Source organism: Myxocyprinus asiaticus, chromosome 42, assembly GCF_019703515.2.
Source record: "Myxocyprinus asiaticus isolate MX2 ecotype Aquarium Trade chromosome 42, UBuf_Myxa_2, whole genome shotgun sequence".
NCBI classification, from domain to species: domain Eukaryota; kingdom Metazoa; phylum Chordata; class Actinopteri; order Cypriniformes; family Catostomidae; genus Myxocyprinus; species Myxocyprinus asiaticus.
Window position 1 is genome coordinate 2,602,501 of NC_059385.1, and position 25,467 is coordinate 2,627,967.

Below are 25,467 nucleotides of genomic sequence, written 5' to 3' on the forward strand. Positions count from 1 at the left end.
GGATGAGAGGCCTAAACGTATCTAAATAAATGTGTTTTCAAACAAAAATGGACAACATTCACACGAATCCGTTTTCGTTTGAAAACTCCGTTTTCAGTTTCCGAACATCATCGTTTTACAAAGTATGTGGTAATGGAGAGTGTTTTCGAAAATACCGTTCTGTGTGGATGAGAGGCCTAAACGTATCTAAATAAATGTGTTTTCAAACAAAAATGGTCAACTTTCACACGAATCCGTTTTCGTTTGAAAACTCAGCTTTCAGTTTCCGAACATCATCGTTTTACAAAGTATGTGGTAATGGAGAGTGTTTTCGAAAATACCGTTCTGTGTGGATGAGAGGCCTAAACGTATCTAAATAAATGTGTTTTCAAACAAAAATGGTCAACATTCACACTAATCCATTTTCGTTTGAAAACTCATTTTCAGTTTGCTAACATCATAAGTAATGGAGTGTTTTTTGGTGGATGAGTGTGGATGAAAGGTGTAAACATAGCGAAATCAATCAAACTAAGATGTATCAGTGTGGACATGGCCTAACTTGGCTAAACTAGTGATTCAACAAATTGATGCACTGACAGAATTTAGGTGAAGAGAAAACAAACACCTTGCCAAGCTCATTTACTGTATGTTTCAATTCAGTATGTCCATAGTGTGAAGGGAATTTTAGAAAGCCAACTTCAAGGGTGCAGATGCAACCTGGAGCTCCGAGCGTCTGAAGGTGTCTTCAATGAATGCCAGAAGTCAGTTTCATGAATTTATTTATCAATAAGGGCTCATACACTCGTGTCTATTACCACCAATAGTCAAATCTCTGTTTCTTTATGTTTGTGATAGAGCACTCCATGAGTATTTGAGTGGAGGTCCTTTTGCAGAATATCAGAAAAGCATGTACTTCGACCGTTTCCTGCAGTGGAAGATGGTTGAGAGGTAAGGGATGGGAATTAGTGACTGACAAAATGTTAAACAAATCAAAAAGTGACTAGTAGCGTTATGTACATAAATAAGACACAAGTTAATATTGAAAGAAGCATAGAATGTGATAATATAAATATAACTTCTACAAATATAAATATAATGTGATGTCTCTTTATTCTCCGCAGACGGCCGATCACCAGAAACATATTTCGAGAATATCGTGTTTTAGGAAAAGGCGGGTTTGGAGAGGTAAGGCAACACTAAACGCAAAATTTAGCCATAGAGGCATAGGTCATCATAAGATGAAAGCCTGTTTTAGAAATAATGAGGAAAATGTTTGAAGTTAAAATGCCGGCTCTTACAGGTGTGTGCATACCAATCCCGCGCATCAGGGAAAATGTACGCCTGTAAAAAACTGGAGAAAAAACGTGTGAAGAAGCAGAAGGGGGAATCCATGGTTCTCAACGAAAAACAGATTCTAGAGAGGGTGAACAGCAGATTTGTGGTGAGAATTATGAAGATTTAAAGTCTCGCACCTTTGATCAGTGAACATAATCAACCATTTGACATGATGCTTAATGACCATTTCTGTTCAAATGAATCTCATAAAACATGTCAAGAAAATGGCCAGGTCACATTTCAACCAACCCAGTCTTATGATGAAAAGTTGTAGTAATAGTACGAGATAGACAAATTGTAAGAAATCGTACATATGAGTCAAGTCATATGAATTATTACGAGTTGTCATTAGACTATGTTGGTCAAACTCAAAACTTAAAATAATTTTTTTGAGTTTTGTGATTACTGTAATGCAAAAAAAAAAAAAAATATATATATATATATATATATATATATATATATATATATATATATATATATATATATATTATTTATTTATTTTTTATCGCAAAGTATTATACACTCAAAAAATAATTTAGCCTATTTTTAAGATTTAAATGTTTCAATTTCATAGCAAAATTACATCAAATTGAACTGTGTAATTTTTTACTAAATTAAATTAATACAATTTAAAATAACTATGTTTTTTATGTTTTTTAAAGATTACTTTTGTTACGAAATTAATATGCTTAAATCTTTCAATAATTTTTGATACTGCCTTTAATTTGTCCTTATTGAAACAAAAAAATTATCGTATTACAGTATTTTATATTGTAATACAATAAAAAAAAATTACATTAGTAAAGTAATGAGAATCACCATTGACTATAAGGTGAATTACAAAGAACTCAAGAAGTTAAATGACCAGTAACATTGTGTGAAAATTTGGGGTACATATGTGCTCATTTGTCATGATAATAATGTCACAATGGAAAACATTTTAATGGCTGGCTAAGCAAAATATAATTTCAGTAACAATTAAGTACAATAAGGTTCCATTTGTTAACATTAGTTAATGTCAAGTCATTTTTATTTGTATAGCACTTTTCACAACACACATCATTTCAAAGCAGCTTTACAGAAAATCATGCTTAATTACATTAATTAATGCGGGTGTGCAGCGAAGCCATTATCTGTATTTGTATCTATATCTGTTCATATGACAAAATTATCTGGATTTCTCCCCAATTTGGAATGCCCAGTTCCCAATGCGCTCTAAATCCTCGTGGTGGTGTAGTGACTCGCCTCAATCCGGGTGGCGGAGGACGAATCTCAGTTGCCTCTGCGTCTGAGACCGTCAATACGCGCATCTTATCACATGGCTTGTTGAGCGTGTTACCGCGGAGACCTAGTGTGTGTGGAGGCTCCGTGGCATCCACGCACAACTCACCACGCGCCCCACCGAGAGCGAGAACACATTATGGCGACCATGAGCAGGTTACCCCATGTGACTCTACCCACCCTAGCAACCGGCCCAATTGGTTGCTTAGGAGACCTGGCTGGAGTCACTCAGCACGCCCTGGATTTGAACTCGCGACTCCAGGGGTGATAGTCAGCGTCTTTACCACTGAGCTACCCAGGCCCCCTAAACGTTACTCTTACATTTATAGTTTCTATTAATAAATTATTCCTTTTCATAATAATAGCCTAATAATAATAATAATAATTATAAAATATTATTTTATTATTATCTTTTTCTTACCAGATGAAGCTGAATTTATAGGCTACATTAACTGTGTGAATATGTTGTGGTTTCTCCAGGTATTTCAGATATTAATATCTGCATGAAACTGAATATTCGTTTGTCTGTGCATGTATAACAACATTATTCTGAAGGCAGGAGGAGTCAAGCAAAATATGAAATGTCAAGCACACATTTTGCAGTGAATAATAAATACAAATTCTAACATTAAAAGAAATGAAAATAAAATTAGTATAGCTTACAAACAGGTTAAAGGCTCATAAATCTATCAGGAATTTTTACAATAAGACATCATTATCTAGTTAAATAATACAAATAATAATAATAATAATGTAAAATTTATATAGTGCCTTACCAGAGTTCAAGAACACTTTACGTTTTCAGATTTAGCACAGTTTAAAGAAGAAGAAGAAAAAAAGACGGCGCATGTTTCAGTTTCTTCATTTTACATAAGGAGGAATATTCCTAATAATTAAATACTCTATGGAGCATTTTAAATTTTATTTCTGAATAAAGTCTTAGCCAGTAAATTACCTTAATCACTGATGTGGATATAAATGTTGTCGACTTTAGAGACGGATAGACGAGCTCCGACGTGAAATCATCACTTCAGGTCAGGAATTTAATATCGCACTCAGGTTTAGGCTATAAATAAATACATGGGAATCATGTGTGAATCGTGTGATACATTAACAAAGACATTTCAAGAAGTGGAAAGTCTATATGATGTCGTATCTTAATGTTACACTTGACAAGCTCCAGACGCGCGAGACCACGCACATCCGGTCTGAAATCACAACGGTTTACACTTTAGAAATATTGGCTACACAGATTCATAAATTATTTGTTATTTTGGATATGTTTATTTAAAATGTCACTTTATCCTTGTGCTTTTTGGATAATCAGTCATACAAATATTTTTGTAAATTATTCGGATGAATCCGTTAATCATTTTGAAGTCATTATTCGTGCCATTCCGAATAATATATTCGGCTTCGGGCACATTCCTGTTGATAAGCATAAACTAACATTGAACAAAAATTTTACACCACTTATTAACCTTGTTTAATGTTAATTGCAACATATACTAATACTTTTCTTAAATGATAACTTATGAAAACATTAGTTAATACATTAAGAACTAACATGATGTTACAATGAACAATTATATTTAACAAAAATAACATTAACCAAGATTAATAAATACTGTAAAATATAGTATATAGTTCATTGTTAGTTCATGATACTTAATGCATTTACTAATGTTAACAACTGTAATTATTATGAAGTGCTAAGCATCATTTCTTATTTCTTTCTTTTGATTTGGGGGTGAAATGTGACCTGCACACGGTTTTGTGCAAATCACTTGCTTTTATTATATATTTATATCTTCATTTGTATGTGTCAGGTCAGTTTAGCTTACGCTTTCGAGACTAAAGAAGATCTTTGTCTGGTGTTGACGCTGATGAATGGAGGAGACCTGAGATTTCACATCTATAACATGGGCACGGAGGGGCTCAGTAAAGACAGAGTACAATTTTATGCTGCTGAGATCCTGTGCGGATTGGACCATCTACATCAAAAGTCCATTATATATAGGTATGCTGTTACAAAGTATTTTAATTAAAGCTGAAGTGTTTAAATATCTTAAATACGCAATTTAATATTGCGTCAATAAACAAGCCATTCGTAGGCTGATTCCCAGAAAACTGTTCAAAACTTTGCTCTGTTTGTTCGAGCATTCCAACCTGCCCACAGCAACATTGACTCGACCAATGGCGTGAGTTTGGGGCGGGGCTATCTGTTTGTTCAACCAATGGAGGCAGTGTTTGGGAAACCTGTTTGAAAACAGCGATTGTTATTGCAATGTTGTTTGGTGATGATAGAGGTGCGGAAATGACACTTTAAAATTGAATTCTGTGGCTTTATATTTAATGTGCAGGATGCAGTTACTAATAATGGGAAATAATCAACTGATATTAGGTAATTTTAAGATTGTCGCATCAACCAAATTGATCTTTTTTGATTTTGAGTAAGTCTTTCGTATAATAAGTTTCCATTTAATTGTAGCATTTTTGTGCATCTTATTTGCTATAATTAAAATACATTATTTATGAAAGGATTAGCTTTACATCTGCATTATACATTTGGGCATCTGCCACTCTGCTGTCTAGCTATCGGTCTCCATTTCGATAGACCACTAATATAAAGTGACCTGATCTACTGTCGCATGTGAAAATAATAAAAGTAGAACTATAAGCCTGTTTAATAATTATGTGGGTTTTTGTTTTATTTCCTTTAGGGATTTAAAGCCAGCAAACATTCTATTGGATGATGATGGTATGTACACTTCCCCTTAACTCAAAAGACATAAACTGCCTGTACTAGTTTTCCTGCTTTGTCTACTTGGATCTCTTTCTGTTTTTATCATAATCAACTGTTGATCACTCAACACCAGGATAAAAATCTTCCAAAACATTCTCACAATCATAAACAAGGAACTTATGAAAACACTTAAAGAGCACGTTGTGTGGGTTTGATAAAACATTTGCAGCATTCACTGTTTTGTTGCATTTTAATATCATATCGCTGTTTCATAAATGCAAAATCAGACTTTTAAACACACTGCGAAAATATTGGTAATTTTACTAGAAAATGAATGTAAAATGCTAGAGTAAACACACTCCAAAAAATTATTTTAAGATTTGTATTTATTTATTTTCAATTTCATTAAAATTTCCATAAAACTGAATTGAGTAATCTTTAATTAAATTAAATAAAAAAAAGTAAAAAAAAAAACGTAAATAAAGTTTTATTAATAACTTTTGAAAAATATTACGCAATTTAATTTGATGGAATTTTCGAATGAAATTAAAATGCAAAAATCTTAAAAATAGGCTTCAATATTTTTTGAGTGTACCTGTTAACTGTGAGTTACTTGATCATATCTAATGAAAACATTTTACTTTATTTATATAAAAACAATGTAATCTTACTGTTAAATAGTGTAAACGTATTAGAAGTAAAAAGTATAAATTACATCATAATAATGGTGCAATTTAAAAAAATAATTAAAAATAGTAAAAAGAAAATACTAGTAAAAATAAAAACAGTAAAAATGTAGTTTTTCTGTAAAATATTATTACAAGTATCAGTACATTTAAATGTATCAAGTTACCTAAATCCAGTAGGTTGGTATATTAACATCTTTTTGTAATTTTTACTAGCAAAAGATCGCAATATGACACAGTAAATACCTGTTACCTAATTGTTTATCTGTACGTTAGTTCACCATATACAACTAAAAGTGCAATTATATTTACTAAAGACAACATACGTTATCATACTATAAAATAGTGTAAAAATTTTTGAAGTAAAAAGTATGAATTACCTTAAAATAATTTTTTTAAATGCACAGTAAAAATGTAGATTTTCTGTATAATATTTTTACAATGATCAGTACACTTAAAAGTATCAAGTTACCTAATTCCAGTAGGCTGCTATATTAACATATTTTTCTAATTTTACTAGCAAAAGAATTCAATATGATACCGTAATTGTTCATTGTTTATCTGTGAGTAACTTTTTCATACACAATGAAAAATGCTATTCTATTGATGAAAGACAATATACGTTATCATACTAAAATATAGTGTAAACATTTTTAAAGTAAAAAGTACGAATTGCCTCATAATAACTTTCTAAACTGTACAGTAAAAGTTGTTACATGTCAGTACATTTAAAAGTATCAAGCAAGTAACTTAATTCCAGTAGGTTGATATATTAACACCAGTGTTGGGTGTAATCCAATTACAAAGTAATCAGTTACTGTAATCTAATTACATTTTAGTCAAAAAAGTAGTGTAATGCATTATGAATTATGGCCCCATAACGAGTCATTATGAAGGATAAATGTGTGGTGCTGATTGTATGACTTGTGTGTAACAACGAACAAGAAAGAAATATAGACGTTGTTTTGAGTTTGATGAGTGGTAAAGTGTTTTAGAAAGTAACTTAAAAGTAAAGTCATTATTAATGTGATTACTTTTTCAATGATGTAATTAGTAAAGTAATCTGATTACAATTTTTAAGAAATAATTAGTTATATGTAGTGGATTACTATTTTTAAGTAACTTACCCAACACTGATTAACACTATGTCATGTAATGATATATACGGTTATAAACGACACAGCAATGCCTGAAAGGTGTATTTTTCAGCACAGGTGTCAGTTTTTTACCAAAACTGTACAACATTTCTTTACAGTGCACCTGTGTGAGAATCAGCAAGAAAATCTGCACATATTTTCATGGTTCTCTCGATTTTTTTGATAAGTTACGAAACATTCCATAGATGTTGAGATTGGTGTAACGAGATGGTTTGTATAATGAACCCTTTTCAGGAATGCTGCCTCAGAGGTATTCAGTGAGGAAGCCTAGATGTGGGACATATTTCACAGCATAGATATGTTTAAAAACTGAAAACTCTTCCTGGAAAATGATCTGGTTTAATCGAGATGTGTTATCTGACAGGTCACATTCGGATATCAGATTTGGGACTTGCAGTAATCTTGCAAGATGGAAAACCCATCAAAGGCAGAGTGGGCACAGTGGGGTACATGGGTATGAAAATGATCTTCTCAATAATTCAACAAAGTTTGCAGTTTAAAGGGATCGTTCAGACATAAATGAAAATTCTGTCATCATTTACTCGTTTACACCCTAAACCCTGTATTAGTTTCTTTCCTCAGTGGAACACAAAAGGAGATGTTAGGCAGAATGTTAGTCTCGGTCACCATTCACTTTCATTGCATCTTGTTTCCATACTGACTGCAGCTAAAATTCTACCATCTCCTTTTGTGTTCCACAGAAGACAGAAAGTCATATGGGTTTAGAACAACATGAGTGTGAAGAAATTAAGACAACATTTTCACTTCCAGGTGAATTAATAAATCAGATGTACAAATTGCTAATCGGCTGAATCTCACGAAAACATGCCAAGGTCACATTTTACACCAAAATAAAAAACAAGACATTTTATTTTGAAAAATGAAGTGAAAGTCAGCATTTACGCACCCTCATGTTGTTCAGCATTTAATCTGCATTCTTCTGTGGAGCACAAAAGGAGATTTTTTTTTTAAAGAATATCCTGGTCGATCAGTTTTGTATCATGCCATTGTATGACATCACTGAGCACAATTTTATTTTTATTTTTTTCACAATTTCTCCCTTTGTGTTAAGAAAAAGAAAGAAAGTCATATGGGGTTAGAATAACACAGGGGTGCGTAAACAATGACTGAATTTACATTTTGGGGTGAACGATCTCTTTAAGGGATGTTCCATGCTTAATACAAGTTAAGCTCAATCGACAGCATGTGTGGCATCCCTCCTTTTCTTAAAAAAAAAGCACAAATGTGTGTTCCAGTGAGACACTTACAATGGAAGTCAATGGGGTCAATCTGTAAACATTAAAATACTCACTGTTTCAAAAGTATAGACACAAGACATAAACAATATGTGTGTTAACATGATTTTACTGTGATGAAATCACTTACTAACCACATCTGTGTAAAGTTATAGGCAATTTTACAACTTCGTTACCATGACGATGTCAAAAAAAACCTAAAACGACTGTAAAAATGATGTTTTAAACAATTTTACAGCTCAAATAATACACAAGTTTTAACAGAAGAATTAATGTTAGTGCTTTTATGAAATTATAAGCTTCACATTTCTGCCTTTAAACCTTCCAAAAATTGTCCCCATTGACTTCCATTGTAAGTGTCTCACTGTAACCTCGATTTATGCTTTTTTTTTAAAGAAAAGAAGGGACGAGTCGATATACATTATTGTGATAATCAGCATTATGCCACAAATGCTGTCGATTAATCTTAACTTGTATTGAACCCAGAATCTATCCCTCACAGCCTCGTTGTCATTCCCAATAAAAGGGTGCAAAGATGCCGCTAGCGTGAATAAAGTCTCTTCCTTTAAGAATTTTTTGTGAATCCAGCCTCAGAATTTAAGTCAATATGACATGTTCTTGACAGGTTTCAAAAGATTCACCCAATGACAAATTTCTATTTCAGATGCACAGCGCTGATTAGTTAAAATAATGTGGCCGTAGTTTCAGTTTCTGTTGGCATGTTTCATAAATAAATATCATACTTATTAAAACTCAAGTATATTCCTGATGTCTTTGGCTTGTATATGATGATGTCATCAGCACCAGAAGTCGTCGCCAACATGTACTACGGTGTAAGCACAGACTGGTGGGGACTTGGGTGTCTAATCTACGAGATGACAGCCGGAAATCCACCGTTCCATAATCACAAAGAACGGCTGCCCAGACAGGAGATGGAACGGAGAGTTCTGGAGATGACCGAGCATTACGGGAGCAAATTTGACGAGGACTCTACATCCATCTGCAAAAGTGTGAGACCATATTTAATGACCACCTAACAACCGTACAGCAAATCCCTAAAATATAATCAGAAAACCTTAGCAACACCCTGGCAACCACCACACAACACCCTATTTATTTATTTATTTATTTTCATTTCTAGATACCAAAGATAATTCATATCAATCAGTCACACTCAGCTATCTTTGAAACCTTGTACGCAATTGTTGACCAACAATTGTGTTCTACTTTAGCTCTTGACTAAAAGCCCAAAAGAGAGGCTAGGCTGCAGGCCAGGGGACGGAGCAGAGGTCATCAAAGGTCATCCGTTCTTCAAGAACATCAACTTCACGAGGCTGGAGGCTGGAATGATGAAACCCCAATTTGTTCCTGATGTGAGTCATTTTGTAGCGATATCGCACTTTAAGGGATAGTTCACCCAAAAATGAAAAATTTTTCCCGGATGTGTATGACACCCTGTCGCGATGACATGATGCAACAGCTTGAGGCTGTCAACACTGGACGCATCGACATGAACGTTCTAAACTGTTTATTTGTGTTGTTAGCTCGAGTAACGCCAGCACGTGCAGCGCAAAATAGAACAGGACACCTGTTTGCAGTCGGTGCAACATGCCGCAATGGACGCTGCAGTGTAGATAGAATCATTGATTATTATGGGTTCTGTTGCTTTTCACGTGACGTGACGCAACGCTCACATCCGTGTAGACAGGGTGTAACTTTCTTTCTTCTGCTGAACACAAACAAAGATGTAGGTCCTCACAATGCAAGTGAATGGTGAACAGAACTTTGAAGGTACAAAAGCAGATAAAGTAATCCATATGACTCCAGTGGTTTAATCCACACCTTCAGAAGCGATATGACAGGTGTGGGTGAGAAACAGATCAATATTTAAAGGATTATTCTGAGTTCAATACATGTTACGTTCAATCGACAGCATTTGTGGCATAATGTTGATTACAACAAAAATTAATTTCGGGAGCCTGGGTATCTCAGTGAGTACTGACGCTGACTACCACCCCTGGAGTTGCGAGTTTGAATCCAGGGTGTGCTGAGTGACTCCAGCCAGGTCTCCAAAGCAACCAAATTGGCCCGGTTGCTAGGGAGGGTAGAGTCACATGGGGTAACCTCCTCGTGGTCGGGATTAGGGGTTCTCGCTCTCAATGGGGCATATGGTAAGTTGTGCGTGGATCGCAGAGAGTAGCATGAGCCTCCACATGCTGTGAGTCTTCGCGGTGTCATGCACAACGAGCCACGTGATAAGATGCGCGGATTGACGGTCTCAGAAGCGGAGACAACTGAGACTTGTCCTCCGCCACCCAGATGGTAACCGCGCCACCACGAGGACCTACTAACTAGTGGGAATTGAGCATTCAAAATTGGGGAGAAAAGGGGATAAAAAAAAATAAATAAATAAAAAATATAGCAAAAATCGATGTTACGATGAGACGCTTACAACGGTAGGGTTTAAAGGCAGAAATGTGAGGCTGATAATTTTATAAAATCACTTACATTAATTCTTCTGTTAAAAGTCATGTATTATTTGAGCTGTAAAGTTGTTTAAATCATCATTTTTACAGTCGTTTTAGGGTTTCAGGGTTTTTTGACATTACATCGTCATGGCAACAAGGATGTAAAATTGGCTAACTTTACACAAAATAAGTTAGTAAGTGATTTTATCACACTAAAATCATGTTTACATGTATATTGTTTGTCTTGTGGCAATACTTTGAAAAAGTGAGTATTTAAATGTTAAAAAATTCACAGTAACCCAAATTATGCTTTTCTTTTTAAAGACAAGGAGGGACGAGTCAAAATTAACTTTTGTGGTAATCAACATTATGCCACAAATGCTGAGCTTAATTTGTATTGAACCCGGAATATTCCTTTTTACTATAAATTCTCTCTGCCCAGTAGGTGGCGATATGCACAAAGAATGCGCGAACCAGAAAAAAACAAAAGAAGAATAATGTGAAAGTGAAGATTTACAGTAAAAAAGACTTAGTCATAAACCACTTAAGCGCAAATCACGCCCTGCAGTCAGGAACATTTTCATTGGTCATCTCAATCACAGTGCTGATTAGCCACACAATGCTACGTCATGTGTGATTACTTTTTTTATTAAATACACACACACTTAACTTTTTGAACCACATAAGATGAATAATTAAGCACACACATACACAACACCTATAGCCTTGCAAACAAGCCTAGAATCCATAACACAGACTTAAGATGATGAAATCACATTTAATTCTTCAAAATCCAACAAGTAATTTCTCACAATAAAATGTTATTGAGAAATACCGGCAGGTGTATCTTACCGTTTGTCGGCATCTTTCTGAAGTCTGAAGTCTCTGAACTATTCACGGGTGACTGCATGACTGAGATGACCAATGAAAACGTTCCTGAGTGTTTAGTCAGGACTGTGGGCATGGCTTGCGCTTAAGTGGTTTGGGGGAAAAAAATTGCACCTTAAATATGGATCTGTTACTCACCCACACCTATCACATCACTTCAGAAGACATGGATTAAACCACTGGAGGCGTATGGATTACTTTTATGCTGCCTTTATGTGATTTTTGGAGCTTCAAAATTTTGGACCCTGTTGATTTGCATTGTATGGACCAACAGAGCTGAAATATTCTTCTAAAAATCTATGAGTTCTGCAGAAGAAAGTAAGTCATACACATCTGGGATGGCATGAGGGTGAGTAAATGATGTGAGAATTTTCACTTTTGGGAGAACGATTCCTTTAAAACAACCCTGTGTTGATAATGTGAATTATTTTTTAATCTAACATTCATCTTTCTGTTAGCCAAGAGCGGTTTACTGTGCAGATGTTCTGGACATCGATCAATTCTCCACCGTTAAAGGTGTGATCCTCGATGAGACGGATGATGATTTCCACGACAAGTTTAACACGGGTAGCGTGGCAGTCCCGTGGCAGAATGAGGTTGGGATGTTATACAGTAACAACCTTTTGGATTAACACCTATTTCATGAATTTTTACTGATTGGACAGATATCTGATAAATCCAATTTATCATTTCATTAAGATGATTGAAACGGAGTGTTTTAAGGACCTGAATGTGTTTGGGCCGGGTGGAACACGATCACCAGATCTAGATCGCAATGTGGTGCTCCAGCGCTACGGCTCAGTGACTCAACTCAATAATCGCAGTTATCTGGAAAACTCTCGAAGCAGATTACTGCACAGAATCTTCAAGAGACGTGTAAGAAATAATTTCAAATAACACCATTGCACTTATTAACCACAAACTAAACCAATGCTTTTTATTTACAGGAATATTCTGGAGTATTCAGAGCTTAAAGGTGCTGGAAGTGATTAACTGTAATGAAATAATACGCAGATAACACTAAAATAGATGATGACATGGAATATCACACCTGTCTCTGTGACAGCGCTTGGCTCTGCTAACGGCTGGAGGGGAAAATGAGCGTTTGTCACGTGAGAAGAACGCTATTTTGCTACCTTTGCTTTTGACATCTAGCGTCATTGTACATGTATAAGGCCAGTGTAACTGTTTGGGTTAGTTGACAGTAAATTGCATCCTTATTTTTCTTACTTGTGAAACTGAGATGCTCTCCAGCCACATCTCTGATTGTAACGATCGTCAACCGTCTTTGTGTGTGTTCGCGCGTTTTTTGGAAAGAGGGGGCTTGTCAAATTTAACGGCTAGGTCTCGTGGAAGTTCTGGAATAGTTAACACATCGCTTAGAGGAATATTCCAGAAAAAATAATTTCGACTCGTCCCTCCTTTTCTTTTAAAAAAAGCATAAATCAAGGTTACAGTGAGGCACTTACAATGGATGTCAATGGGGCCAATTTTTAGAGGGTTTAAAGGCAGAAATGTGAGGCTGATAATTTTATAAAAGCACTTACATTAATTCTTCTGTTAAAACTCATGTATTATTTGAGCTGTAAAGTTGTTTAAGGTTTATTGACATCGTCATGGCAACGAAGTTGTAAAATAAGCTATAACTTCACACAGATGCAGTTAGTAAGTGATTTTATCACAGTAAAATCATGTTAACACACATATTGTTTATGTCTTGTGTCTATACTTTTGAAACAGTGAGTACTTAAACGTTCAAACATTGGCCCCCATTGACTTCCATTGTAAGTGTCTCGCTGGAACACAGATTTTTGCTTTTTTAAAAGTAAAGGAGGGACGAGTCGAAATTAATTTATGTGGTAATTATGCCACAAATGCTGTCGATTGAGCTTGACTTGTATTGAACCCGGAATATTCCTTTAAAGCACCTTTAATGTCTACAGGAAGCATTTGTGGCATTCTGTTTATTACCATAGAAAATTATTTCAACTCGTCTGTTTGTTTTAACGAACAGGGAAACTTGTTTACAATGAAGCTGAGCAAGCAATCATGTAGGACTGTGAATAAATTATGCAACTATTGACTGTTTCAATAGTATAAACATAAAACACATTATATGCATGAGACTGATGTTATCGAATCACTTACCACCACTATCTGTGTAAAAATATCCAATCTTTCAACCAAGGGCGTAGCCAGGAAATTACTTTTGAGTGGGCCTCAATAAAAATGGATGGGCCAAATTTTTCACCCAAATTTGTTTTCTCCAAATCTTCTTTAGCAACTAAAAGGTGGCGCATTCAAACAGTTCTTTCACTCTTTCAGAAAGCAGAATTTATGCATTTTTAATTATTTTATAAATATATATTTGAAGTAAAAAAAAATTCTCTAATATTCTGGGTTGGATCTAATTTGGATGGGGCCAGGCCCACCCCGGCCCACCTTGGCTACGACACTGCTTTCAACTCATGTCATGACCAGCTAAAAAAAGTAAAGCCAGTAACTTTCACAAGATTTCTACATGAGGATCTGTTCTGTCCTCGGGAATTACATCAGTTACACATAACTAGAAATGAATCCTCATAGAAAAGTAGTCCCAAATCAAAAGTACAATTTTGGGGGGACCTGGGTAGCTCAGCGAGTATTGACGCTGACTACCAACGCTGGAGTCGCGAGTTGGAATCCAGGGTGTGCTGAGTGACTCCAGCCAGGTCTCCTAAGCAACCAAATTGGCCCGGTTGCTAGGGAGGGTAGAGACACATGAGGTAACCTCCTCATGGTCACGATTAGTGGTTCTCGCTCTCAAAGGGGCGTGTGGTAAATTGTGCGTGGATTGCGGAGAGTAGCAAGAGCCTCCACATGCTGTGAGTCTCCGCGGTGTCATGCCGCAGCACAACGAGTCACATGATAAGATGCACGGATTGACAGTCTCAGAAGTGGAGGCAAGTGAGACTTGTTCTCCGCCATCTGGATGGTAACCGCGCCACCACGAGGACCTACTAAGTAGTGGGAACAGGCCAATATTTTTAAGACAGCAAGATGCTTTAAGTAACAAATTAAGATAATGCTTATTCAAAATAACCACTTTAGAAAAGGGTTAACAATTTTCTGTTAAGTTCAATCATATTTGACATGTTTTAATAACATCTCAAGTATTCTACAAATCATTTAATGTGAGCCTACTTTGAACCTTTTTTCATAAACTTTGATCTCCACTGGTTCTGTTGTAGCACCGGGGCCGGTCCGCTGAGCCCATATGCCATTCTTCATCCAGTCTGGGCTCGGATTAACTTCATTAGAAGACCTGTCACGTGTAAATTAACTGGATACATTGCTGCCAGGACAATTTTCCCATAAAAAAGGACTGCATTTGGATTTGAAGCACCATTTCTTCCTTCGAAAGTTTTGATGCAAGTCAAAGATGATAAACAGTATAAAAGAGTCTGTAAAAGAAGATACTGAAGAGAGATTATTTAAGCTTTCATCATTCAAATAATTTTGAAATATCTCTGCAAGACTGGGTATTTTGGTCAGATCTTTAAAACAAATGTACTGTATGACAAAGCCAGTCTGCAGGGTTTGGCTAATATAGCCATGCTTTTATATTACAAAAGACTTTTCATTCAGTTGTTTGCTGATTTTTGTTTGTGTGCTTTTTCACATAAATGACTGAGCCAGTGTGCAAATTGTGTGTGTGTCTGCTTCTTGCATGATTAAATATTAGTCTAAAAGGGCAGGAATATCTATGTATAAAACGTACATTTGTGGAAATAAAAACTGTTAAAGCTGTTTATAATCCTTTAGTTTAACTTTATTAAAACAAGTTTGTGTATAAAACATGGTTTAAGAAAAAAAACATATTTTACATTTAATAGAATGAAGCAAACCAATTAACAAATGAACAACAGATTAAAATAGAAAACACATGATTTCTGAGAACAGAGACATTTTACTTTAAGTTTTTTATTATTCGAATAATTCTTGATTTTCGTTCCTGTAATACTATGATTTTTCTTTTTACTACAATCAGTATAAAGGCAGTACAACAAATACTACCATGATGTATAATTACTACTATTGAAATTATTTGAATTTGTTTGCATTACTGTAATCAAAATACATATTTTTTCCCATTACGGTAATTACAATTGTGGGGTTTTAAAGGGACAGTTCACCCAAAAATGAAAATTCTCTCATCATGTACTCACCCAAAAGCTATTCCAGATGTGTACTTCACAGACTTTCTTTCTTCTGCAGAACACAAATTAGATTTTCTGAAGAATATTTCAGCTCTGTAGTTCCATACAGTGCGAGTGAATGGTGACCAGAACTTTGAATCTCCAAAAAGGCAGCATAAAATTAATCCATACGACTCCAGTGGTCTAATCCATGTCTTCTGAAGTAATATGACAGGTTTGAGTGAGAAACAAATCAATATTTAAGTCCTTTTTTACTATAAATCTCCGACCAGTAGGTGGCGATATGCACGAGGAATGGGAATTGGTAAAAAGACAAAGAAAGTAAAAGTGGAGATTTATAGTAAAAAAGGACTTAAATATTGATTTGGAATGATAGACAGTACACTCTCCTCAGTCCCGGCCCAAGTTTGACCACAAGTTTGCAGGGAAACAAGAGCATTTTTCACAGGAAATGGTGCTGGTTTGGATTTGGTTTCAATATGAAGCAAAGTAGGGTGCCTTTGATTGCAGACATCACAACTTAATGGTTTCCTGCAATCCTTGCTTACATGTCCACCTTTTAAACATCCAAAACAGAATCCATTTTCCTTAAGAATGCTCAGTTTTGGGGGCCTGGGTAGCTCAGCTAGTATTGACGCTGACTACCACCCCTGGAGTCGCGAGTTCGAATCCAGGGCATGCTGAGTGACTCCAGACAGGTCTCCTAAGCAACAAAATTGGCCAGGTTGCTAGGGAGGGTAGAGTCACATGGGGTAATCTCCTCGTGGTCGCTATAATGTGTGGTTCTCGTTCTCAGTGGGGCACGTGGTGAGTTGTGTATGGATGCCGCAGAGAATAGCGTGGGCCACCACACGCGCTACGTCTCCGTGGTAACACGCTCAACAAGCCACGTGATAAGATGCACAGATTGACGGTCTCAGACGCGGAGGCAACAAGCGGTACACCATTCGGTGTTGTCTTTCTGTGGGTTGAGACCAGTACTGGTAGATTTACCTTTGGTAGATTTACACTTAACCTTCACACGAAATGAAGAGGCTGACTGTCCACTCTGTAGATCACCAAAAAGCGGATCAGAAAGAATCTTTACCTGCCGCTCCATAAAGATCACCAAATCTGGAAAAATCATGGTCCCAATTTTGAGTGTAATTTTTGTCTTCCATTGTTGTAGGCTGTGCAATGTAGAATAACATGTTCAACAGTCTCTGTGTCATCACAATGACTGCATAACCCATTATAGTGCTTTTTTATTTTATACACATTTCCATTTAATCCAGTGTGACCTATGCGTATTCTTGTTATTATTTATTCTTCTCTTCTTCTTAATATAGCTGTGGTTCCTCCTCCTGTACCCACATTTTCTTGTATCTTATATAAGTGTCTCCCCTTTTATTTCTCCATCCCAAAGTTTCTGTCAGATATTATTTGCAGCTTTACGAATAAGTGCCTAGGCTTCTGATTTGCTCATGTGAATTATGAGTTTGACATTATTACATTTTAATGAGTTTTATGCTAGTTTGTCCACAGTCTCATTTCCTTCTACTCCAACATGTGCAGGAACCCAGAGAAAACTAATGATGATTCCTTGATTACACAGTGTGTACAAGAGTTGTAAAATTTCATATATTATGTCTTGTCTACAGTCAGAATGTGCAAACTGCAGACTGTTCAAGGCTGCTAGAGAGTCTGTGCAAATGACTACTTTGTCAAGTCTTACTTCTTCCACCCACTGGTGAGCCAAATATATTGCTACCAATTCAACCGTAAACACCATTAAATTATTTGGTGCTCTCTTTTTAATAGCTACCTGATATTTCGGTACATACACAGCTGCTCCTGCTTTTCCAGATGCTGGGTCTTTTGATCCATCTGTAAAGATGTCTACCATATTATTATATTTTCGTTTAATATATTGATTAACTATACAATCCTCTGTCAAGTACTTATTTTCTTTGATTTGTTCTTGTAGATGTGTATCAATGCAGGGCATAGGAAATAACCATGGTGGAACTACAGGTATTGGCACACTTTGACTATATTTTCTTTGATCAAGACTCATTGATTGGGCGGTTCTATTTTCTATTCATCCTAAGCTCTTGATGTTGCCATGTGTGTGTTCCTAGCACTCACCAAACACAGATTTTGGGATACACATCATTGTGTCCTTTTAATGATGCCCAATATGCCATTGATAGTTGTTGACGCCTCACTGTCAGTGCCATTTCACCCATGTCCACTTGCAGGGCATTTACAGGAGATGTCCTAAAAGCCCCACAACATATTCTAAGGGCCTGCATCTGCACCACATCTATTTTCTTCAGTAGTGAATCACTTGCTGTTCCATATGCCATGCAACCATAATCAATTGCTGATCTTATAAGCGCATAATAAATGTTCTTGAGTGAATTGCGGCTTGCTCCCCACTCACATCCTACCAGGCATCTCATAACATTTAGTACTCTTCTACACTTTGTAATCAGTTTTCCAATATGTACGGTAAAGGTCAACTGTTTGTCTAGCCACACTCCCAAAAATTTCACCACATCTACCTGCCTATAATGTGAGATTTACTGCTGTATTTTTCTTTTTTGAAAAACACATTATTTGGGTTTTAGCTGTTGACAGGCGAAATCCCATTTCATTGCCCACTCCTCAACCTGGTGTATCATTAACTGGACCTTTTTTGCAGTGTACAAGATATTCCGTCCTCTCTTCCACGCTGCCCCATCATCAGCATAAAGCGATCGTCCCATACTCGGTTCAACCTGCTTAAAGGTCATTGATTGTTATGTTAAATAAAAGTGGGCTGCATACACTTCCTTGGGGCGTTTCATTTTCAGCTGGGTAGCTATTCGAATACAATGTTCCCACCCTGACCTGTATTGTTCGGTTATACAAAAAAATCCATCACCCAATTATATACTCTACCACCAATACCCAATGGATTTTATTTAATCAGAAGTCCCTCTTTCCATAACATGTCATAAGTTTCTCAACATCAAAGAATACAGCTACAACAGGTTCTTTGCATACTTGAGGCTTTCTTACATCTGATTCCAGGCAAAGCACTGAGTCCATTGTGGTTCGACCTTGCCGAAAACCACTTTGATATGGAGAAAAAAGGTTTCTGCTTTCAATAAACTGCATTAGTCTGTTAGTTATCATTCTTTCCATGAGCTTACACATATTTGAAGTTAGTGCTATTGGTCTATAGCTAGTGGCTTCAGAATGGTCTTTACCAGGTTTTTTTAATAGGAATGACAATTGAATGTTTCCAGCTAGAGGGAAGTATGCCTGTTATCCACACTTTGTTGTACACTTCCAATATAACTTTACACGCCTCATCAGACAGGTGTTCAGTCATGCTGTAACATAACTCATTATCCCCTGGGGATGTTTTCTTTGCTCCAGCAATAGCTCTTTTAAGTTCAAATAATGAGACTGGAACATCAGAGCTTTCATTCATATTACACTTCTCTAAGACATCAGGATTTTCTCTTCTTACTGTCTCTCTGGATTTCTTAGCTTATTCTGTCAAATTACTATGTACCTTAACAAACACTTCAGCTAACATTTCAGCTTCATCTTTGTTAGAAATAGCCATTTCTTCACCCATTTTTAAGTATAGGCATAGTATTGTTTTTCCTGATTCCTCCCATTTTCCTTATCATATCCCAGATGTCAGATATCTGTTTCCCAACCAATAGAATTACAAAAATCCTTCCAATATTTCCACTTTACATTTATGCATTTGGCAGACACTTTTATCCAAAGTGACTTACAGTGCACTTATTACAGAGACAATCCCCCTGGAGCAACCTGGAGTTAAGTGCCTTGCTCAAGGACACAATGGCGGTGGCTGTGGGGATTGCACCAACAACCTTTTGCTTACCAGTTCAGTGCTTTAGCCCACTACGCCACCACCACTGCATGCTTTGCAGCTCTAAAAGTTCTTCTGTCTGTTGCTTGGGCTTTTTTGTAATTAACAAGATCATAAAAAGCATATGATGATTTAACGTTCCTAAATGCTTTAATTGCTTCTCCACATTCATTATTCCACCACAGGACTGCTTTCTGTTTCTTTGACTTGGATATCTTCCCAATTATCTCTGTTGTTGTATTATGTATAACAGTACATATTCTTGAGTTACACTCTTCTACACTAATCCACTTAATTTAACTAATCTGTTACTACATTCTACTTTGAACTTCTTCCACTCTACATCCCTTAATTTCCATCTAGGTATATGATCTTCTTCTACTATTTGTACCTCTATTCCAATTGTGCAACATATAGGACAGTGATCACTGCCTATTGTGGACTCCCATGTACTTTTTCTTGCCGTATCTTCAGAGATTAAGGTAAGATCTAATACTGATTCTTGACCATGTACTATATCCAACATTGTACCATTATCATCATTAAGACAAATCAATCCTTTTTCATCCAACATTTCCTCAATTATACAGCCATTAAAATCTGTACTAGTACTCCCCCACAGTGTATTATGAGCATTAAAATCACCACACCATATTACCTTATGATTATAGGAGATCCCAATATCTTCAAGTATCTCTTTATTAAGTCTGTTACATGGATTGTAAAAGGTGATCACTGTAATGCCACTATTATCTGGCCAAATTTCTATAACTACTGCCTCTAATTCATTGTTGTTTTTAACACTAAAACTCAGACCTTGTTTTATAAAAGTAGCCACTCCACCTCCGTTTCCCTATCCTTACGTACAATTACATATCCATGCAGAACAAAGTCAAGGTGTAGTTTAAGCCATGTTTCTTGTATGCATATGACATCAGGTTTTTTCTCTAATTCATCAATACATTTTTTAAACTCTTGTCCATTTGCAATAAGACTTCTCGCATTCCACTGAAGTACAATCAGTCCTTTAATGTATTTTCCACACTGAACGATTGTATGCCTGCTGGTCTTGCTCTAAGTGTTTCATTAATTGATTCTATAGTGATATCTTGCACATCCAGATATTTTTCTGCTGCTCAAATAATAATCTTGATCCTTTCTGTTCTGCTAGATGTTTGGGCTGAACAATGAACACTTCTGCCATGAACGTTAGAAACTGATTTGTGTCCACCGCTAGAGATTCTTTAGTTACCCTACAATGACCCCTTCTCATTCTCAGGTATCTTAACTGCACTTAAGGTGCCATGGCTGGGCGTCGATGTGTTCTTGACTCTCTTAATGGCTTCAGCATATGAAATCCCCTCTGTTATTTTACTGTTCTGTACCTTTACTGCTCTTTTCTTCACAACATATCCCCCGTAAGCTGCACTATGCTCTCCCCCACAGTTACAGCATTTTAGTTTTATTCCCTCTCCACATGATCCATACTGATGTTCTCCACCACATTTCCCACAGCGTTGCTTACTATTGCACATAGCTGCAACATGACCGTATCTTTGACAATTGAAACACCTCATTGGAGGTGGTATATATTCTCTTACTGGGTAGCTTATAAACCCAACCATAACTCTAAGCGGCAGCTTTATCTCCTGAAAATGAATCAGTACCGATAAACTGTCCTTTTTCACTTCATTTCTCACATATTGCAATCGTATAACCTTTGTTACTTTTGCTCCAGTAATGTTGCTCTTAATCACCTCTTCTGGCATGTCAGTTGGAACACCATAAATCACTCCCTTGACCCACTTTTTATCTTCCCATTTTACACATTTTACTGCTTTGCCTGCCAGTGATTTTAATTGCAGAGCCATGTCACGTTGTTTGCGATCACTACAAAAAATTTGTAAATCCATCATGTAATGTTTTTGCATGATCAATATTTCCCAATTTTGATTTCAGCGTGTAAGGGGGTTCCGTGGAAAGGAGGAGGCGAGAACCGGCTTGACAACTTAAATAATAGTTTAATAATAAACTTAACCAAAAACACACAGTACAGCTGCCTGTAATTCTCTCTCTCTCGAACTGTCGTCCCCGGTCGCCTTTATCCCTCGCGCGCCCCATCAGGCTGATTGGGGACCGGGCGTGCGTCATTCCAGCCCGGCCCCGCCCTCCTCGGCTCTACACTGCGCTTCCGTCAATTTCAATGGGTTATGAGAACCCTGCGATTCAAATTTTATTCGCCGATTCGTTTTTTCGTCATCACTATCCGTAGTACATATATTTGCATGAGATTTTTTCCTTTTCCTATTTCTCCTAACTAGCTGCCATCCAACATTGTTCAAAGTTCCCTCTGCACCTTCTTCCATCTCATCCATTCCCTGCTCACTTCCCGAATCATCGTCACTTCCAGTCATCTCTGCTCCAGTCACAGCTCAGTGTTCCAACCGCCTCGATGACCAGCCTCTCCAGTTACATTTCTGATTCTACCTGAGTACCGAATATATCACATGATGTGAACAGGTGACTGCAAACCCGCCCTTCACCACAAAGTGTGCATCGCCATCTAGTGGCTAAGGCAAAAGATGCAGGCAATAATATTATGGCTCCTACAAACACAGATTAAAGCAATAGTTCACTATTAGGTAATCAATAACTACTATTTTTTCATACCTCCTGGAGAACTACTAAGTAACTATATTGTTTCATAATTAATGCTAAACTAATCAAGAACTAATGCAGGACAAATGACTAGCGCTACATTAACATCTTAATCACTACTGTTAACTAATAAACAAGACTGTTTACCTAATCAGAAGGTAATAGCAGACGTATGATTGGGGTTAGCTATTAATAACTAGTAAATATTCTTACGAGTCCTATAGAGAAGGGATCATTTTAAATAAATGACCTTCTTAACGCAAGTTCGGGAGGTTACCTCACTCATTGGTCAATTCTTTCAGCATCCCACCACTGAAGTTTACATTATTTCTATACTGGACCAAAAGGACTCATCAGCCAACATTACCACAAATTCCATTTAAACAGTCACTACAATGATTTATTTTCAGAATTATTTCTTTTTTTCTTCAGGGAGTGGGGGCAAAGTCTTTATGATGTCACCAGTTCTAGCACCGGAATGACTAAATGTAAATGATTGTATTTTATTTAGTGACAAAAATAAAGTATATCTGTACAGACGCAGGGGACTGTCCCTCTTGTGCTCTTTAACCAGAAATTAACTTAAAAAATAACCCCACCAAATTACTACATTGCCTGGTAGAATATCATTACTAGCCAACTTACCTCACAGAAATATGTGGTTCTTCTAGATATCTCTCTGAATCATTACAAATGAGTATGCTGTTTCTGTGTTTTGGGGTTATAGGTTTCTATTAATAACTACTTTGAAAATCATGGTAACCCCCTAGTAATGACTAAAGTGATACCACATCCTTCTGAAGGAATTACTTACCATTTGGAACAGTATTCTAAAGTGAAGATCATGGTAACCCGTTAGTAATGACTAAAGTGTTATTACATGCTTCTAAAGGAGTTATTGACCTTTTGGAACAGTATTGTAAAGTGAAGAACATGGTAACCCTCTAGTAATGACTAAAATGTTTCTACGTGCTTCTAAAGGAGTAACTGACCATTTGGAACAGTATTCTAAAGTGAAGATCATGGTAACCTGCTAGTAATGACTAAAGTGTTACTACATGTTTCTAAAGGAGTAATTGACCATTTGGAACAGTATCCTAAAGTGAAGATCATGGTAACCCGCTAGTAATGACTAAAGTGTTACTACATGCTTCTAAAGGAGTAATTGACCATTTGGAACAGTATCCTAAAGTGAAGATCATGGTAACCCGCTAGTAATGACTAAAATGTTACTACGTGCTTCTAAAGGAGTAATTGACCATTTGGAACAGTATTCTAAAGTGAAGATCATGTTACTTGCTAGTAATGACTAAAGTGTTACTACATGCTTCTAAATGAGTAATTGACCATTTGGAACAGTATTCTAAAGTGAAGATCATGTTACTTGCTAGTAATGACTAAAGTGTTACTACACGCTTCTAAAGGAGTTATTGACCATTTGGAACAGTATTCTAAAGTGAAGATCATGGTAACCCACTAGTAATGACTAAAGTGTTACTACATGTTTCTAAAGGAGTTATTGACCATTTGGAACAGTATTCTAAAGTGAAGATCATGGTAATCTGCTAGTAATGACTAAAGTGTTACTACATCCTTCTAAAGGAGTCATTGACCATTTGGAACAGTATTCTAAAGTGAAGATCATGATAACCCACTAGTAATGAATAAAGTGTTACTACATCCTTCTAAAGGAGTAATTGACCATTTGGAACAGTATTCTAAAGTGAAGATCATGGTAAGATCATTGTATTGCAGATGAGCAAACAATGTAAAACAGGCATCGTCCAGATCTAAACACACACATTTAATTAGACGTCTGGGAGATGTACGTGTGCTATCAGGGAATACGTCTATAAGACGTTTCCACTCAGATGGAAATAAGACATTCAGCAGATGTCTTTGAGACATTTATGATTTAGAATGTTTGTAAATCTGTTCTTTTTAAGATGTTTAGGAGATGTTAATTAGAATGCGATGCTTTCCAGGTCTTAAACAGACATCACTGAGATGTACGTGGTAGGCTGCAGCTCTGGCGCAAAGGACAAGTCAAAGCACATCAGCACAGCGTTCACACTGGAACAGCTGCGCATACTGGAGTGAAGCTTCCAGAACAGCCACTATCACTCTGTATTTGACTGGCATGGCATTGCCGCAGCCCTCCGTCTGTCCGAAACTCAAGTGAAGATCTGGTTTCAGAACCAACGCACCAAATGGAAGGAACGTGAGAGTCACCGAGGAGAAGAGAAGAACTATTGCGCAGCTCAAGCTACTGCCCAAAATGCATTTCTGTATGTGCTGCCTGGACAGCATACAAGTCCTGTGCATTATTACCCACAAACAGCATACCTGAACCCACCTTACCCTCACCAGACCCTTATGAAGTTCTGAGCAAACAATCTTTCAAATAAGAACCAAAGAGTGATTTACAGCCATAGAAGAATCGTTAAGTTACACAAATAACTTTTTAGTTTCTAATTATTTAGAAAACCATCTAAAGAACTACTGTAGAACCCAGGAACCAATACACGGATCTAAAAAAAAAAGCTATAATGAAATATCAAGAAATTATTTACTCTACGATGCTGCCAAACTTTTGAAGCAATATTGCAGAAATGGACACCTGCAACTTACTGTGATATTTAAGTTTTATTTGTACAAATTGTCATAATATTTATAAGGTCTTTGGCAATTATATTTATACTACATTTTAAATGTGTGTAATTGTATATGTCATGTAAAGCAAACAATAAATAATAAATTTTTGCATTAAGTGTCAATGACTTTCGGATACTTCTTTAAAAATATATAATGAATAAGATGTGTACATTCATGTGTATTCAAGGTTTACGGAAAATATAAATACAATTTATTTTATTTATTTATTTTTGGTCAAAATTGGTAGACATTTCCCCCCCGAAAATGTATAAAACCAACACA

At 36.3% G+C, this 25,467-nt stretch overlaps 1 protein-coding gene across 2 annotated transcripts in view; it reads left to right on the forward strand.

The window, feature by feature from the left end:
* LOC127433076 (G protein-coupled receptor kinase 5-like) overlaps positions 1 to 15,599 on the forward strand; it is a 21,096-nt gene extending 5,497 nt beyond the window's left edge. Inside the window, exons 5-17 of one of the 2 annotated variants that reach the window (XM_051684728.1) lie at positions 640 to 740; positions 835 to 927; positions 1,101 to 1,164; positions 1,280 to 1,420; positions 4,425 to 4,615; positions 5,319 to 5,356; positions 7,549 to 7,638; positions 9,242 to 9,450; positions 9,673 to 9,813; positions 12,255 to 12,392; positions 12,496 to 12,672; positions 12,744 to 12,772; positions 15,027 to 15,599. In XM_051684728.1, the coding sequence (XP_051540688.1) occupies positions 640 to 740; positions 835 to 927; positions 1,101 to 1,164; positions 1,280 to 1,420; positions 4,425 to 4,615; positions 5,319 to 5,356; positions 7,549 to 7,638; positions 9,242 to 9,450; positions 9,673 to 9,813; positions 12,255 to 12,392; positions 12,496 to 12,672; positions 12,744 to 12,770 (1,410 nt within the window). In that variant the 3' untranslated portion in view covers positions 12,771 to 12,772; positions 15,027 to 15,599. The remainder of the gene's footprint in view (positions 1 to 639; positions 741 to 834; positions 928 to 1,100; positions 1,165 to 1,279; positions 1,421 to 4,424; positions 4,616 to 5,318; positions 5,357 to 7,548; positions 7,639 to 9,241; positions 9,451 to 9,672; positions 9,814 to 12,254; positions 12,393 to 12,495; positions 12,673 to 12,743; positions 12,773 to 15,026) is intronic. The other variant, XM_051684727.1, reaches the window with a different exon arrangement.
* The last annotated feature ends 9,868 nt before the right edge of the window (positions 15,600 to 25,467 follow it).